The sequence below is a fragment of the Galeopterus variegatus genome, unplaced genomic scaffold (genome assembly GCF_000696425.1).
Source record: "Galeopterus variegatus unplaced genomic scaffold, G_variegatus-3.0.2 Scaffold55, whole genome shotgun sequence".
NCBI lineage: Eukaryota > Metazoa > Chordata > Mammalia > Dermoptera > Cynocephalidae > Galeopterus > Galeopterus variegatus.
Genome location: NW_007726166.1, coordinates 217,150 through 233,491, shown reverse-complemented (window position 1 = coordinate 233,491; position 16,342 = coordinate 217,150). Strand labels below are relative to the sequence as shown.

General features: G+C 49.7%; 1 protein-coding gene across 3 annotated transcripts in view; it reads right to left on the bottom strand.

The window, feature by feature from the left end:
• Positions 1-16,342, bottom strand: part of ZC3H7B (zinc finger CCCH-type containing 7B) — a 50,440-nt gene that overhangs the window by 23,287 nt on the left and 10,811 nt on the right. For 2 of the 3 annotated variants that reach the window (XM_008574095.1, XM_008574102.1), the window contains exons 1-2: positions 3,612-3,787; positions 2,578-2,736 (exon numbers count right to left, since the gene is read on the bottom strand). In XM_008574095.1, coding sequence (XP_008572317.1) covers positions 2,578-2,736; positions 3,612-3,719 — 267 coding nt within the window. In that variant the 5' untranslated portion in view covers positions 3,720-3,787. Of the gene's footprint in view, positions 1-2,577; positions 2,737-3,611; positions 3,810-3,943; positions 3,978-6,157; positions 6,217-16,342 lie in introns of those variants that run through there. The other variant, XM_008574109.1, reaches the window with a different exon arrangement.

The following is a 16,342-nucleotide window of genomic DNA, read 5'->3' as shown; positions in this document are numbered from 1 at the left end:
GAGGGTTGCGATCCGTTGCCGGACACGGAAAAAAAAAAAAAAAAAAAAAAAAAAAAAAAAATTCATCAAGTAATGGTGTCACTCTAGAAGGCTGAAATGCTGCAGAGAGAGCCAGTGCTCCCTGGATCCACCCCAGCCTCACCTGAGGCTCCTCCCCAGAAGGAACCACACTTGCAGGTCTCACATGTTTCCTTACAGATCTTTTCTAGGAATACATGCATACAGACCTATAAAGAATCCTGAGGATTGTCTGGTGGGGATTTTCTCTTTCTTTTTTGTATATAAGTGGGATCATATTATACCTACTGTTCTACAACTCACTTCTATCGCCAATGTCTTGGGACTCTTGGCAAGTGAGGACGTGTGGATCATGCACAGGGTTGTTATGAGGCCCAAAGGAGCAAGGGCGTGTGAAGTACCCATCCCTCCTGTCCCTGCCAACACTGTATTACTGAGCCTGCACCATGTGCCCGGCACGAGCAAAGGGCCAGGGGTCCCACAGTGAACAGGGCCGATGGTGGGGGCCCAGGCCTCAGGGGGATTACAGTCTGAAAAGGAAGATAGTCAGCAGACAAACAAATGGGTGACTAAAACTGGTCTGGGCCACAATGGGGCAAGGGGGCTGCCATAACATCCTGGGCATTTGTCCATCTCATACTTCCTGATGAGCTCCTGGAGGCTGGGGCCTGGGTCTGAGTCACCTCTGGTCCCCAGTGCCCACATGGAGCAGGGGCTCAGTCAGTATTTGTCCAAAAAAGACTGGAAAAAGGGGAATTCCCGGGGCCGGCCTGGTGGCACACTGCTACAGTGCGCCGCTTGAGAAGCGTGGTGGCGCTCCAGCCGAGGGTTCGGATCCCACATACAGACCGGTTCCCGCTCACTGGCTGAGCGAGGCATGGGGGCAACGCCGAGGGTTGCGATCCCGTTGCCGGTCCCGGTCCGGTACGGGGGCGACACTGAGGGTTGCGATCCGTTGCCGGACACGAAAAAAGACAAAAAAAGGAAAAAAAAAAAAAAGGGAATTCCCTAATGCACAGTCAGGAGGCCTTAATCTGGGCACTTCACTTGGGTAGTTTACTAGTGCTCACTGGGTACTGGCTTCCTGACCTGTGGTGGGGACCAAAGCTGCCCTGCCCTCCTCATGAGCACCCAGAGGGACCTGGATATGGACCTGCTGTGGACATCAGGGGACCACTGTCATAAAGAAAGGTTCTTTTTTTTGGTGGCTGGTTGGAGAAAGGCTCTTAATTGTGAAGTAAACTGAATTGGGAAGCAAGAAAAATAAGCAACAAGTGTAATAACAGCTAATGTGTTCTGAACATGGCTGTGTCTAGCCATAGTGCTAACTGCCTTGTACGATTTTCTGATTCTATCCTCAGCACAGCCCTGGGATTCATGGTTATATTATCACCTCCATTTTACAGGGTTGCAAACCAGGTTCACAGAGGCTAACCATGGCCAAGGTCACATAGCAAACCCAAAATTAGAACCCAAACACAGGCCAGCTCTCCAGCACCAACATCCTTGACCACTGTGCACACTGCCTGCCCTCCGCTCTGTCCACCCAAATCCTTCTTGCCTCTTCCTGCTCTACTCAAGCCCACCTCCCCCAGGGAGGCTTCCTGACCACTCCTGTCCTCTCTGCCCTTCTTGGGCATTTACCCTTCTCCAAGCCCTTTTATGCCATCATTTCAGGGATAAATCAGAGAGGGCATTTTATAGATGTGGAGCAAATGTGCAGAGATAGGATGTGCTTTTTGCCCAAGATCATGCTGGGGGTCAGGGGTGGAGCCAGGTCTAGACCCCAGAGCTATTTCCATTTGTCTCCAGTAGGCCGTGGGTCCCTGAAGGCACAGATCTGGGCACTGTGTGGGCATTTAGTAAATACTTGTTAAGTGGATAAATAAATGCGGAGGGAGACATGTGTCCACCTGTGACCAGGCCAGGGCTGCCTCACAGGCTGTCTTTAGTCATTTTCTATTGTCTCTTCCCCATCCAGTGACAGCCCCAACATCAGGACCCCAGCACAGGTGGCACCCTTTTTAATCCTCATGGCAACCCTGTACTCAGATGGCAGAGGTTAAGAGCACTGATTCTGGAGTCACACTTCCTGGGTTCAGATCTTAGCTCTGCCGCACCCTAGCTGTTGTGATCTTGAGTAAGTTTCTTCATCTCCATGCTTCCAGTCTCCTCATCTTTAAAGCGGGGATAATTCAGACTGGCCAGTTATCTCAATTGGTTAGAGTGTGGTGCTGATAACATCATGATCCAGGGTTCGCCCTGTACCGGCCAGCTGCCAAAAAAACCAAACCAAAACAAAAAATAGAATGTGGATAATAACAGTATCTACCTCCTAGGGTTGTTGCAAGCGTTAAGTAAATTAATCCACACAAGGCATTTTTAGCAGTGCCCGCACAGTCAGAGCTGAGAGATGTTCACTAGTGTGCATGTCAGTGTCTGCCACGGAGAGGGAAACTGAGGCTCAGAAAGGTGTGGTGGCTTGGCCCGAGCGAGGCGGCACAGAGGGTGTGCAGCCTGGACCAGGAGGCGGCCTTCGAGGATGCAGAGCACACTCACGTGGGGTAGGGCAAGGGAGCAGCGGCTGCTGCACTCATAGGCCTCCTTGTGGCGTCCCAGCTCGTTGAGGGCACGTGCCTTGCGGAACAGTGCCCGGATGCTCTCACCGTCCAGCCCCAGCGCCTTCTCGCTGTCCTCCAGCGCTTTCTCGTACAGTCCCTGTGAGAGAGAAGCCGGCGGCCCACTGCTCAGTGCCTGTTACCCTCCCTCGCCCAGGCCTCCTGGCCCACCTAGGACTGAACAGCAGCCTCTGTTGCCTGCAGAGCTGGAGGAACTGGAGGCTGGGGTCGGGGATGGGCTCAAGAGGTCCAGCAGGGAAGGCAGGAAGTGCTCTGCTGTTCAGACTCCGATCAGGGCTGCAGGTGCTACAGCAATGAGCATGTCTACTTCCATAGCTGCCTCCAGTGCAGAACATCATGAGCTCACAGTAACAATGACACCTCTGAGAAGAGGCGGAACCTTGAAGGCAGCTCTGTGTACAGAACAGCATGAAGGGTTAACCTCTCAGGCATCTGGAGACTCACTTATCCAGAAGAGTCCACCCTGGACTGCAGAGGTGTTGCTGGATCCTCTGGAGAGCTTACAGCAGAGCCTCCCACAGGATCTGATAAATGACTGAGTCCGGGCAAGCAGGACAGGGGAGAGGAGGAGGAGGAAGAGACTGGAAGTCTGGAGAGATACAGTGAGGAGGTTGAGGGCGGGAGAGGCCAGGAGAGAGGAGCAGGAGAAGTCAGACTCCCAGATTCCCAGGGTATAACTTAATTTACCTGGGAAGGGGCTAGGACATCAGTATGTTTTCTGTTAACACTTTTCATTACGCATCAGTACTTTTATGAGCCCTCCAGGTGAGCCTGCAGTGCAGCTAGGATTGAGAGCCACAGAATAGGTTGTGCAATTCAGATAGGAGGAGGAGGGGGAGGCCAGCCCTGATCCTATAGGCTTACTGGGGTACAGGCCAGCTTCAGCTGGGCATCCAGGGGGACATGGGGACCAGGGCAGGGGTGGATGAGAGGAAGGCAGGGTGTGGGGCTCACCATGGTGAAGTAGCAGGCAGCCCTGTTGACATGCAGCTTGCAAAGCAGCTCCCGGGGCAGGGCCACCTGGTCAGAGGCAGCGTAGTCAGCCACATTCAGCCCCTCCATGTACTGCACAAGGGCCTGCTTATAGTCCTTCTCCCGGAACAAATCATTGCCTTCAGCAAACAGATTCTGCACCAGCTTGAGCAGAAAGGCCTGTCGAGGGCAGGGTGTATAGGGAACTCAGGGGTCTTCTTCATCCAGCCCCCTCCCTGGCACCAGCCCCCATGACCCTCTCCCCTGGACACCCCCGCCCTTCACCTTCACTCAGCCCAGAAGCTGACACTCACTTCATATTCTTCTTGCTTTAGGGGTAGTGTTGACCTAGAAGGAAAAGAGAGGGAAACAAACAAGGTCTGGCTGAGCCCAGGGGTCCCAGCCTCACAGAGACCCCAGGAGCCAGAGCTGCTGGCCAGAGGTCATGCCATGAGTAGGCTCCTCCAACTCAGACCTGAGACATCATCTTGTGGATTGGGGTGAGTGGACAGCAGTTTACTCCCTAAATCATCGCCAAGCCGGCCTCCTGTTTCTGATGGAAGGCCGTGCATTCTGCCCAGGTCCTGACAGCCAGGCTTTCCCAGGTGCAGATGCTGAGAAAGAGCAGACCAAGGGGGCCGGCCCGTGGTTCACTCGGGAGAGTGCGGTGCTGATAACACCAAGGCCACGGGTTCGGATCCCACATAGGGATGGCCGGTTGGCTCACTTGGGAGAGCGTGGTGCTGACAACACCAAGTCAAGGGTTGAGATCCCCTTACTGGTCATATTTTTTTTTAAAAAAAGAGCAGACCAACTCCAGCTCCAGACCTAGCTCCCGCCAGCCATCCTCTGCCTAAGAAATCAGCCCCCCCACAAGGAGGGCAGGCATTCCAAATCCTTTCTAAGTTACATGAGGGGGTGGGTGGAGAAGCCAAGGTTGGGCCTAGGAGGCCCCCAGGGCTGGAAAAGGGCAAAAAGAGGCAAATCAGACTCTGGCCAAGCCAGGACCGATGGAGGCCTAGCTGCAGCTCAACTCCAGGAGAGGGGACAGCACAGGGGCTCCTGTAGCAGGAATGGTGGGGACAGGAGTGGCAGGAAATGGCACGAGCACTGTCAAGAAATGAACGCCTAAACTGGGCCTTGGGAATGACCTCACCCTCACCCAGCCAAATCTGTGACTGCAGCCCACAGGAGGCACCAGGAGTCCCCCTCAGGCCTCCCTAGCTTGGCAGTGTCTGCCCTTCTCCTGTCCACTCCCACAAAACACACACGCCCCAGCCAATGCCAGGCACGCTCAGAGCTTGTCAACTCCTCCTGCCAGACTCAACAAATTACGTGGGGTCTGGGCTCCTTCTCGTCTCCGGTGGGGCTAAGTAAGATCAGCTCGGTATGGGAGAAAGCATCAGCCCAGGAGAACCGAGGCACACCTGTCAGCCTAAATGGCTGAGTTTGAAAGGAAGCTGTGGTTTGTCTCCTGATCCCTCATTTCACGGAGGGGGAAAACAGACAGTCAGAGTGGGGCAGAGACCTGCCCAAGGTCACACAGCAGGTCAGCATCAGAGGCAAGGAGCAAGAGTGGGGCTATGAAACCTGTACACCATTACCATCGTGTGCCTCTGAGGATCTATTTAGGAGAGATAAAAGAAAAAGGTTAGTAAAAATATTTTGCCTGAGGCTGGCTGTTTAACTTAGTTGGTTAGATTGCAGCCTTATAGGGCCGAGCCCGTGGCGCACTCCGGAGAGTGAGGTGCTGGGAGCGCAGCAGCGCTCCCGCCGCGGGTTCGGATCCTATATAGGGATGGCCAGTGCGCTCACAGAGCTCACTGGCTGAGCGTGGTGCGGCCGGTCTCAAAAAGGACCAAAAAAAAAAAAAGAATGCAGCCTTATAACACCAAGGTCACGGGTTCGGATCCCTGTACTGGCCAGCTGTGCAAAACAACAACAACAATAATAATTTTGCGTGTAAAGAAAAAAATGAAAACACAAACATGGCATGAGGGTGCTGGGAGGCATATAATAGAAAGAAACCTGGGGTTTGGATTCAGGCAGACCTGGGTTAAAATACTGTCACTCAATAGCTGTGTGACCTTAAGCAAGTTTCTTAATCTCTCTGAGCCTCTCCGAGCAGAAATAAGGCCACCTATTTTACTAGACTGTTGTAAAGATTAAAAAGATGCTGGATGTAAAAGACCCCGCATGGAGCCTGAGAGATAATAAGCGCTCAGTAAGTGAGGACTATTGATTTGTTAGAAGAGAATTAATGGGAGTGTATGTGCAAATGTAGAGGGTAAGGGTAGAATGACGTACTGCACAAGACTGAAGGGTAACCAGTGTCAGGGGGCATGCATGCTTGTGGAGTTCGAGGCCCCTGCCATGCCAGCCCCCTCCTAGCCCATCCCACCTTCCCACACCCCAATGCACACAGGGCCTGAACAGCAAAGACTTAGGGAGAAAGAAAAGGGAGAACTGGGGACTGTGTGGCTTTGGAAGGACCCGCCCCTGCCTGGCCTGCCCAGCCACATGCTTACTGAATAAACTGCAGCCCCTTCTCGATGTCCGCCTTCCGTTTCTGCCTCTCCATCAGTCTCTGGGGGAGAAAGCAAGTCCATCTGTCAGTCCGCAGGGCCCGGGTCTCTGTCCCCTCACCCCACTGTGTGGCCACGTAGGTGGGTGCTCTTTCACGCCTACTCTCACCCCCTTCCACAGGTGGGGAGGGGCCCCTGAGGACAATGACTTGTGTCAGGGTCTACGCAGACAATCTGACTCAGACCACACCACTGCCTCCATGCCCACATCCCACTGGACTCCGAGTTTGTGTGGGTGGTGCTCTCAGTGGCCAAGGAGCCACAAGGAGGCCACCTGCCCTTTCCCACACATGGCTTGGGCTACAATACTGCATGGGACACTCTCAAGTTCAAGGGAAAAACCTTGTTTTACCATCAAACTCACTAATCTGTGCTGCTGCCAGGGAGAAGTGACACAGAAAATGCAAAATGATGGCCAATGATTACAGTGACAATAGAGCACCACACACCTGACCACATACATCGCATAAGGATCTTGTTGACTCTTTCAACAGTGTTGTAGGCTGGGTGTCATTTCATCCTCATTTTACTAAGGAGGACACCGAAGCTTGGGGAGCCCACGTCATGAGCTGGCATGTGGCTGAGGCAGGATTTGAACCCAGGACACGCCTCCTTTCACCCCACCTGTGCATCGTTGGTAACCTCTGGTGATGGCTGCTCAGGGAGGATGCCAGGCAACAGATGGCCACAGTGCGTATATCTCATCTGTGCCCAGCCAGGACGTGAAGCCTGGCCCAAGGAAGGCCTCTGGACCTGGGGGCCATCCCAGCCCCAGCTTCCTCCCTCCCTCCACAGCCCACCAGCCATTGGCCAGTCCTCACCGTTCAGACCACAAGAGGCCCATGCTGGGCTGCCCTCAGGGAGCTTTCAGGCTGGCAGATAATCCAGTCCTTGTATTTATGAGGCATTGACACATGCCCACATCACATGCTTGCCCTCGAGGTCAGGGCTGTGGACTGAGACCTGGGTGTGAATCCCAGCGTTCACACTTTCTATGTGACTTTGGCTCTCCATCTCCTGAGGGGGAAAATGGGCTAATGGCAGCTGCTGCACACTGGCTGTCATGAGGGCTCAGGGGACAACATGTGCAGAGCACCTGGCACAGACAACAGTCAACAACTGTGGCAAAACATGTCATCCAACGCTGCTCCTCCCTCTTGCCCTGCCAGTGTTTCCTGGGACAGACACAACCACTTCGATCCTGTCCTTGTGCAGGAGGCCTGCAGTGATGGCTGTGGGCTGCTGGCCCTTGGCAAGCAGGCCTCTCAGCTGGTCTCTCCATCCTCATGCACCACTCCAGGCCCCCAGCCACAACAGGCCACCGGTGGTTTTCCTGCCTCCTGGCCTTTGTTCTTGCGGGTCCTTCCACCTAGGCAGCCAAGCTCCTCCCCGTCCTGTGAGTGAAATTCAATCCATGCTTCAAAGCCTGCCTCGTCCACCAAGTCTCTCCTGATCCCTTCAACTGGGATCATTCCCAAGTGCACTCATTCATCTGATGTTTACCAGGAGCCTGGGGAGCCACGACGGGTCAGACCCAGCCCTTGCCCTGGAAGAGCTGCTAATCCAGCAGGTGAGACAGGGTACACCAGGTACTGCATAGTGTGGCCTAGCACCAGTCGGGGAAGATGCAGGAGGGGAGAAGCCCCCTGCGGGCCTGACCACCGGAACCACAGGGCACGGCCATGGCCGATGGTCACCAAGCCCCGCTATTTTGACCTGGGTCACAAGCCAGCCTCCACTTTCTCCACTGCCTGGCCATGTCACCTATCCCCAGACTGGACCAGCCTCCTCCCTGCCCCCCAAAGACGGCATGGGGGTCGTTCACATCCACAGACCAGACCCTGTCCTTCCCCATCTAGAGCCTCTGATGACTCTCTTTACCTTTGACTGATCAAAATTCCTCCCACATCTATACTGGCTTCCACCATGAGGGAGCAATGGCCCTATTACCCCCTCAAAGCCCTGCTCAGCCCATGGTTCTCTCAGAAAACCACCGCAGTCAGAGAGAAATGTTTCCATGTCCGTCTTCCAGCCCTGAAGTCTGAGCGGACTTAACAGTTACAATCATTGACCACAACCACCCGAGCAGTAATTCCCAAAAAGTCTGAATCTGATGCCAAGGGATAAACGTTTCCTGCTCCAGGAGGTATGAATGTTCCTCACGCAGCCCGGCCATTTATCCACCTCTCTGACCTCCTTGACTGACTGGCTGTGTGACCCTAAGCAGGTTACTCTACCTCCTGGGCTGCAGTTTCCCTTTTTGTAAAACGAGGAAGGGAAACAGTGCCCGCTGGCAGGATTAACACATAGGAGGTCCTCATTCCAGGGCCTGGTCCAAAAACCTTAACAAACGATGGCTATTAGTAAGTACATCAGGGGCCAGCCTGTGGCTCACTCGGGAGAGTGTGGTGCTGATAACACCAAGGCCACAGGTTCGGATCCCATATAGGGATGGCCGGTTAGCTCACTGGGTGAGCGTGGTGCTGACAACACCAAGTCAAGGGTTAAGATCCCCTTACCGGTCATCTTTAAAAAAAAAAAAAAAAGTAAGTACATCAGAATTCCTATGCCGGACATTCAATTTGCTATATGCAGATGAGAAAGCTGGGGCTCCTGCCCCCACACACACAGATATCCCAACAGCTTGAGCCCAAACCAGACTTCTGTAGTAAACAGAGGCTGGGAAGAAGCACAGAGGGGAAGCTCCTTAAAGATGGCAACATTTGAACTGGGCTTTGGAGGGTAAATAGGGGTTGGTTTCTTGGTGTCAGGGAGGAGAGGCCTCCTGGAGGGCTACAGGTGATGGTTTAGGAAGTCACTGTCATCTCCCACATTTCATACCATCCAACTGATGACCCTGGGGGCTGGGCTGTGCTTCACCCACATTTCAGAGGTGAGGAATGTGAGGCTCAGAGAGGTCACCTGGTCCACAGTCAGCAAGAGGGGACAACCCGAACAACTGACTTTGGGTCAGAAAAGACACTGCTGCTGTCCGTCCTCAGAGGCACAGGAGAGGCAGAACCACTCAGCAAAATTGCTGTCACCTGAGCCTGTGTTTCTGTGACTGCTCACCCCCCAAAAAAGGCAGATGTCTCTGTAGTATGATATTGGGGAGGCTCCTGTACAAAAATATCATGCTTCTTCCAATTTCCTGTCCCCAGGGTCTATATATGGACCACTAGAGAGTCATTCTGTTGAGTGTAAAGGCCCCAGACCAGGGCTGCCAAATAGATTTCATCTTAACTAGAACAACGCCAGGCTTGTCGAGGCTGCCAGGGGCTGTCCCAAAGGAGGGGCTGGATTGAGAAGACTCCCTGGGCCCTGATGGTGCTTTAAAGAAGGATCGCACAGTGCGTGACGTCTGCCGTGAGGAAACATGGGGTGCCCAGGGATGCACACGTGCCCTTAGGCCTGGGGCTCACAGACACCCTCCCCCATGAGAGTATGACAACTGCTAAAAGTCACAGTGATACTAAGTAACGGCAAGTCAGAGGCTCAAGTCTGACTGGGACCCAGGATGTAGAGTGGGGCCTGGAGGGGCAGAGCCCAGGTAACAAGGAGAGGATGGGAGCTCTAGAGGAAGGGAACTGCCACACCCACCTTCCAGGTCCCCTCCTTCCAGAAGATTTTCTGACTCCCCCAACCACATGGCTGATTTAGTCTCCTCTGTGTCAAGGGCAAAGACAGACCCAGAACAGGAGAATTTCATTCAGTTCAACCAACATTTATGATTTTCCTACTTAGTGCTAGGCACTGTGCTGTGGGGCACGGGGGTAGATAGACAATGAACTGAGTAGAGTGAGTTGAGGGGGTGAATATGGTTTCCCCATTTTCTCCCAGCTCACAGAGGGTTACTGTCCTGTGGCCTATGTGGTTTCCTTCCTTCTAGACTGTGTGTTTTATACCTTTCCTGCTCCTCTATCCCAGGGCCTTGCACTTAGCAGGTACCCGGTAGTTTGCTTTCTGTGTCTGGGCATGATCAGTCAAAGCCAGATGCAGAGCCACACCATGCAGCCCTTGGAGTGATCTAAGCCACTCTTGTGGCTGGGATAGAGGGGCAGGGAAGGTATAAAGCACATGGCCTGGCAGAAAAAAAGCCACATAGGCCACAAAGACAGTAACCCTCTGTAAGCTGGGGGAAACCACATTCCTCCCCTCAACACACTCATTTGTTAAACACAAGTGAGCACTTTCAACCCTGATCTGGGTACAAAATCCCTGCCCCCAAAGCACTCACCATCTAGTAGGGAAACCAAACTCTAGGGACATAGTTACAATATGAGGAAACAGGAGCTTCACTAGAGGCATCCACCCACCCATTCATTCATTCAGGAAGTGAGCACTTAAGAAATACTCTACATGTTCTAGGCCTGCTGGGGATTTAGTAATTAACAAAGTTGACAAAGTTTCTCTTTTGAGCCTATGTTCTAGTGGAAGAGGCACAAAAAACAAATTAAATATATAATGTAATACAAAAAGGATACACACAAGGAAGAAAAAATGAGACACAGTGACAGGGTGTTATAAATATATAGGGTAGTCAGGGAGGGTCTCTTTGAAATCTGAATAGAGGTCTGTGCGGTGTGTTGGGGAAAAGTGTTCCAGGCAGAGGGAACAGTGAGTACAAAGTCCTAAGGTAGGCGCCTAATTGGTGTACTTGGAGAAGAGCAAGGAGGCTAGTGTGGATGAGGTGAAGTGGGCAGTAGGGAGAATGGTAAACGGGAAGGTCAGAGAGATTAGCAGGGAAGACGTACACAGAGGTTTTGTAAGTAGGGCAAGGGGCCACATGAGGTTCTGAACAAAAGGGCAGCTGTATATCTGGCTTTGCCCTACATGAAAATAAGTTCTCATTAAATAGCTGAGAATTATTTAAATCTCACTTCAATCCCATCAGGCTGGAAAATAGTACTTCAAGAGGCTAAGAAAATTGTTTAAGGTCACACAGTGAGCCTGGAACCTGGGTTCAAAGGAACTGGGGAGATAGGCATCAGGCAACCCAATAAACAATGTGCCAGGAGAGCAAGGGCCCCAAGACCTGACCTTTCCCCTCCTCAATAGCCCTCCTCCAGGAAGGAAAGTCTTAATGTTTATGGACTGAATGTCTGTATCTTTCCACCCCCCAAATTCATATGTTGGAGCCCTAACCCCTATATTGGAGATGGGGCCTATATGCTGGTAATTAAGATTAAATTAGGTCATAAGAATGGAGCTCTGATCTGGCATTTTGTTACAGCAGCTTTGGAAGACTAATACAGATTGTGTACCAAGAAATAGGGTGCTATTATTCAAAAACGCCTAAAAATGTAGAAGTGGCTTTGGAATTAGGTGATGGGTAGAGGCTGAAGACATTTTGAGGTACATGCTAGAAAAATCCTACATTGCTGTGAAGGGACTGTTGGTACAAATATGGTTGTTAAAGGTGATTCTGGTGAAGTTTCAGATGGAAACAAGTAACACGTTGTTGGAAACTGGAAGAAAGTCAGTCCTTGTTATAATGTGGCAAAGAACTTGGCTGATTGTGTCCTAGTGTTTTTTTTTTGTTTGTTTTGTTTTGTTGTTTTTTTAAAAGATGACCGGTAAGGGGATCTTAACCCTTGACTTGGTGTTGTCAGCACCATGCTCAGCCAGTGAGCGAACCGGCCACCCCTATATGGGATCCGAACCCGTGGCCTTGGTGTTATCAGCACCACACTCTCCCAAGTGAGCCACGGGCCAGCCCCTGTGTCCTAGTGTTTTGTGGATGGTAAAACTTGTAAGCAACAAAATTGAATATCTAACAGAGGATATTTCCAGGTAAAGTATCAAAGTTTCAGCATGGGTCCTCCTTACTGCTTTTAATAAAATTTGAGAGGAGAGATAGCATTGAAGAAGGAATTCTTACACAAAAAGGAAAACAGAACTTGAAAACTTGGAAAATTCTCAGCCTATCCATATTGCAAAAAAAACTAGAAAGTGTACTCTGAAGGGAACACTAAGGGTGTGGCTGAACAACCATTTAATAAGGAGATTAGTGTGGGTGTGAACCAGGAATCCAACCAATCATTTTAGCAGAAGCCAGGAATAGAGATGGTATTATACCAGCAGAGACACTGCCAGTTTGAACTAAAGGGGAAAGAGAAAGCAGGGCAAAATGAACGAGGGCTGTTGGATCTCTGAGATTCTGCAGGACAGGGCCATATAGCTATTTGGCTGTGAACATGCTTTATCCTTCAAGAAAAGGGAAGAATAACCCCAAAAGTCATTCAGAGATCATCAGGACTGGGCTACCACCTCCATTTCAACAGGCCGGACTACCACCCAGAGCCTTGGAAACAGGATCACCCAGTAGAGCCTTGGGGGCAGGGCTACCCCATAGAGTTGTGGGGGTGACACTGCTACCCTAGTGGTCCCAGAAGGAGGACAATCAAGCCAAAGAGGATTATTCTCTCTTTTTTTTTAAGATGACCGGAAAGGGGATCTTAAACACCTTGACTTGGTGTTGTCAGCACCACGCTCTCCCAAGTGAGCTAACCGGCCATCCCTATATAGGAATCTGAACCTGTGGCCTTGATATTATCGGCACCACACTCTCCCAAGTGAGCTAACCGGCCATCCCTATATAGGAATCTGAACCTGTGGCCTTGATATTATCGGCACCACACTCTCCCAAGTGAGCCATGGGCTGGCCCTAAGATTACTCTCAAGCCTTAAAATCTAAAAGAATTTTCACTGCTAGGTTTTGGACTTGCTTGGGACCCATTACGCCTCCGTTCTTTGATTTCTTGCTTTTGGAATGGGAATGTCTATTCCATGCCTGTCCCACCATTGTATTTTGGAAGTATGTAACTTGTCTGGTTTCACAGGTTTGCAGCTAGAGAGGGATTTTGCCTTAGGATGAACTGTTTCTTGAGTCTCACCCATATCTGATTAAGGTGACATTCAGATAAGACTTTGGATTTTAGAGTTGATGCTGGAATGAGTTAAGACTCTTGGGGCTGTTGGGATGGAATGAATGTATTTCGTATGCAGTAAGGACATGACCTTTGTGGGGCCGGGGTGGAATACTGTAGACTGAATATTTGTGTCCTCCCAAAATTCATATGCTGAAGCTCTAATCCCCATTGACTGTATTTAGAGACAGGACCTATAAGGAGGTAATGAAGGTTAAATGAGGTCATAGGGTAGGGCCCTGATTCAATAGGATTAGTTTTCTTAAAAACACACCAGAGAACTTGCTCTTTCTCTCTCTCCCCTTATGTATGCACTGAGGAAGGCTATGTGAGAACACAGTGAGGTTTGTAAGCCAGGAAAAGAGCCCTTACCAGAAAATGAAACTTGGTATAGAACTTACAGCCTCTAGAACTGTGAGAAAATAAATTTCTGTTGTTTAAAGTGCCCAGTCTATGGTATTTTTTTTTTTTTTTGTCTTTTTCGTGACCGGTGCTCAGCCAGTGAGCACACCGGCATCCCTATATAGGATCCGAACCCGCGGCCGGAGCGGCGCTGCGCTCCCAGCGCTGCACTCTCCCGAGTGCGCCACGGGGCCGGCCCTATGGTATTTTTTTTTATGGCAGCCCAAGCAAACTAATACAGTGGTTGAAAGGTCATTTGTTCTCATCTGAAGAAGGAGGTGAGCTTCTTGAGGGTGTGTTGGGCCTGACTCAGAGAGGGCACGTGGCAGAAGAGCAAGGAGCATGTGTGCCAAATAAACCTCCAGACCAGCTTCATTTCTTTTGAAAGAAAAAAGTCCAAGGAAGAAGCTGAGGCCCACACGGGTCCAGGATCCCACTGCCAGGCCAAGCAGTCCCCTCAGCCCCAACTCCAGGTTCTTATAACTTAGGAATTTCATACTGGACCTGACTCAAATGGGCTCTTCCTAAAAATACAGGAATTAAGGAACCAACAAGAAACAGTTCCCTCAATGAGTCAGCACAGTACCACTGCATACCCAGGTGTGTACCTGGGTTCAAATCCAACGTCCCTTCCTTAATAACTTCACACAAGTTGCTCAATTTCTCGGTGTTTCACTTCCCTCATGTCTAAAACAAGAATAATAATACCTACTCTATAGGACTGTTGTGAAGGTTAAATGAGATGTCTGACACATGATAAGAATTTAATTAATATTAACTATTATTATTTTATGATCGTTATTATTACTTAGAAAGATGGGCAAAGAACATAAACAGGAAATTCACAAGAAATATAAATCACTAAGAAAAGATACTCAAGTGCACTAATAAAAGAACCACACGTTAAAACAAGATGCCACTTTTCACCCATGAGACCAAGGTGAGAAGAAACCCTGGCTGGCAACGGTGGAGAAATGGGCACTCCTGAACGCTGCACCTACGCTGAGCATGTGCACTGGAAGCATCTTTGTGAAGCTATTTAGCAACATCTACCAAAACGAGCAAGGCAGGCCCTGGTGTCTGTCTACCCAGCAGCTGGTTTCTCTTCTTCCTTCCCGGCACAGCCTCAATATTAATCCTCTCCCAGGAACTCGGGTGAACCTTTACTGGGCTAAGCCAATCATAACAGTCCTTTTTCCTTGCCAGTGATTGGCTTAGGCAAGGGCATGTGACATCATCCTGGCCAATGAGAAAGGAAGGGAAGTAAGGGAAGGGGCTTCTGGGAACGGTTTTTTCTCACTTAAAATGGTATGGATAAAAGAATCCCCTTTTCTGCCACTGTGTGCCAGGTGTAATAAGATGAACATACTGGGGATGGCAGAGCAAAAAGGCAGAAAGACCGAAGGTGTTTAATGACAAGTCTGACCCCCAAAATTAACTGCCTTGCCTCATTTTCCATGTGGGATAACAATTCTGAGATACCCATTCCTGTGAGCTACCCATTCTGAGGAAGGAATCTGTTACTTGCAAACAAAGCTTACAAATGATAAAATGTCCTTCACCTTTGACCCAGAAATTTCACTTCCAAGAATTTAACCCACAAAAACCCTTGTAGAAGTACTCAATCATATTGGCATAGGGATTATTATCTTTTAAGAGTAAGTAGAAAACTAGAAGCCACCTTAACATCCACCAGTAAAGGATGAACTTAATTAATTAATTAAATTATAGTACACCCATGGAACACAATGCAACTGATGAATCTATGTGTATTTTCGTAGAGATGCCTCCATGTGTGGTTGAGGAATAAAAAAAGCAGACTTCAGAATACTCTGTGTTGTATGATCACATGTGTGTGCAACATATGTTTACATATAAACAAAGAGCTTGAAAGAATATTCTCCAATTTAACTGGTCCTCTCTGGGGACAGGGATCTGCCAAGGGCCAACGAGGCACAGAACACTTTCCTTTCTGATTTCCTCAGCATGGTTTGGATTTTTTGCACAGAGCAAGACTACTATTTTAATTTGAGATACAAACTGAAATGACTGACTTAAGGTCAATAGGTCAGGGGCCGAGTGGGAACCCGTAGGCTGAGTGCCTGATTTTAAACCCATGCTCTGGGTCTGCCAAAATGTCAAAAAGGCTGCTCTTCCTGAGAAACAGAGTAAACCGTTGACCTGAGAACCATGAAGGAAACACACTAGTTTTTTCCACTTTGGGGAAGAGTTTGAAGATGACAGAATTTTAGAGACTCAGATTTTCATCAGACCAGGGAGGGACTGTTCCAGCCTCTTCAAAATCTCAGTGCCTGGCCCTATGCTTGGCATAGAGCCAGTGCTCAATAAATGGTGGTAAAATAAATGAATGAATGAATAAATAACTCATCCAACCTAACCATTTTATAGATAAGAGTGGGTGAATATTGAATAAATAAATGAGAAAAACTGACATCAAGAGAAATGAATAATCAGATAATATTAACAATTACTGAGTGGCCACCATGTACTAGGGGTTGTCACGATCTCACTTTACACATAATAACTTCCTTAAAGCTCTAAGAGTGAGATAAATACCATTGTTTTCCCCATTTTGCAGAGGAAGAATCAGAAGCAGAGAAGGTAAGTGACCTGCCCAAGGTCACAGAGCTGGTACATGGTGGAGCTGGGATTCAAACCCTGGCGGCCTGGCCCCAGAGCCCATGCATATCACCATCACCGTTATTTTTTTAATTTTTACTTTTTTTTTTTGTCTTTTGTTTTTTTTTCCGTGTCCAGCAATGGATCGCAACCCTCA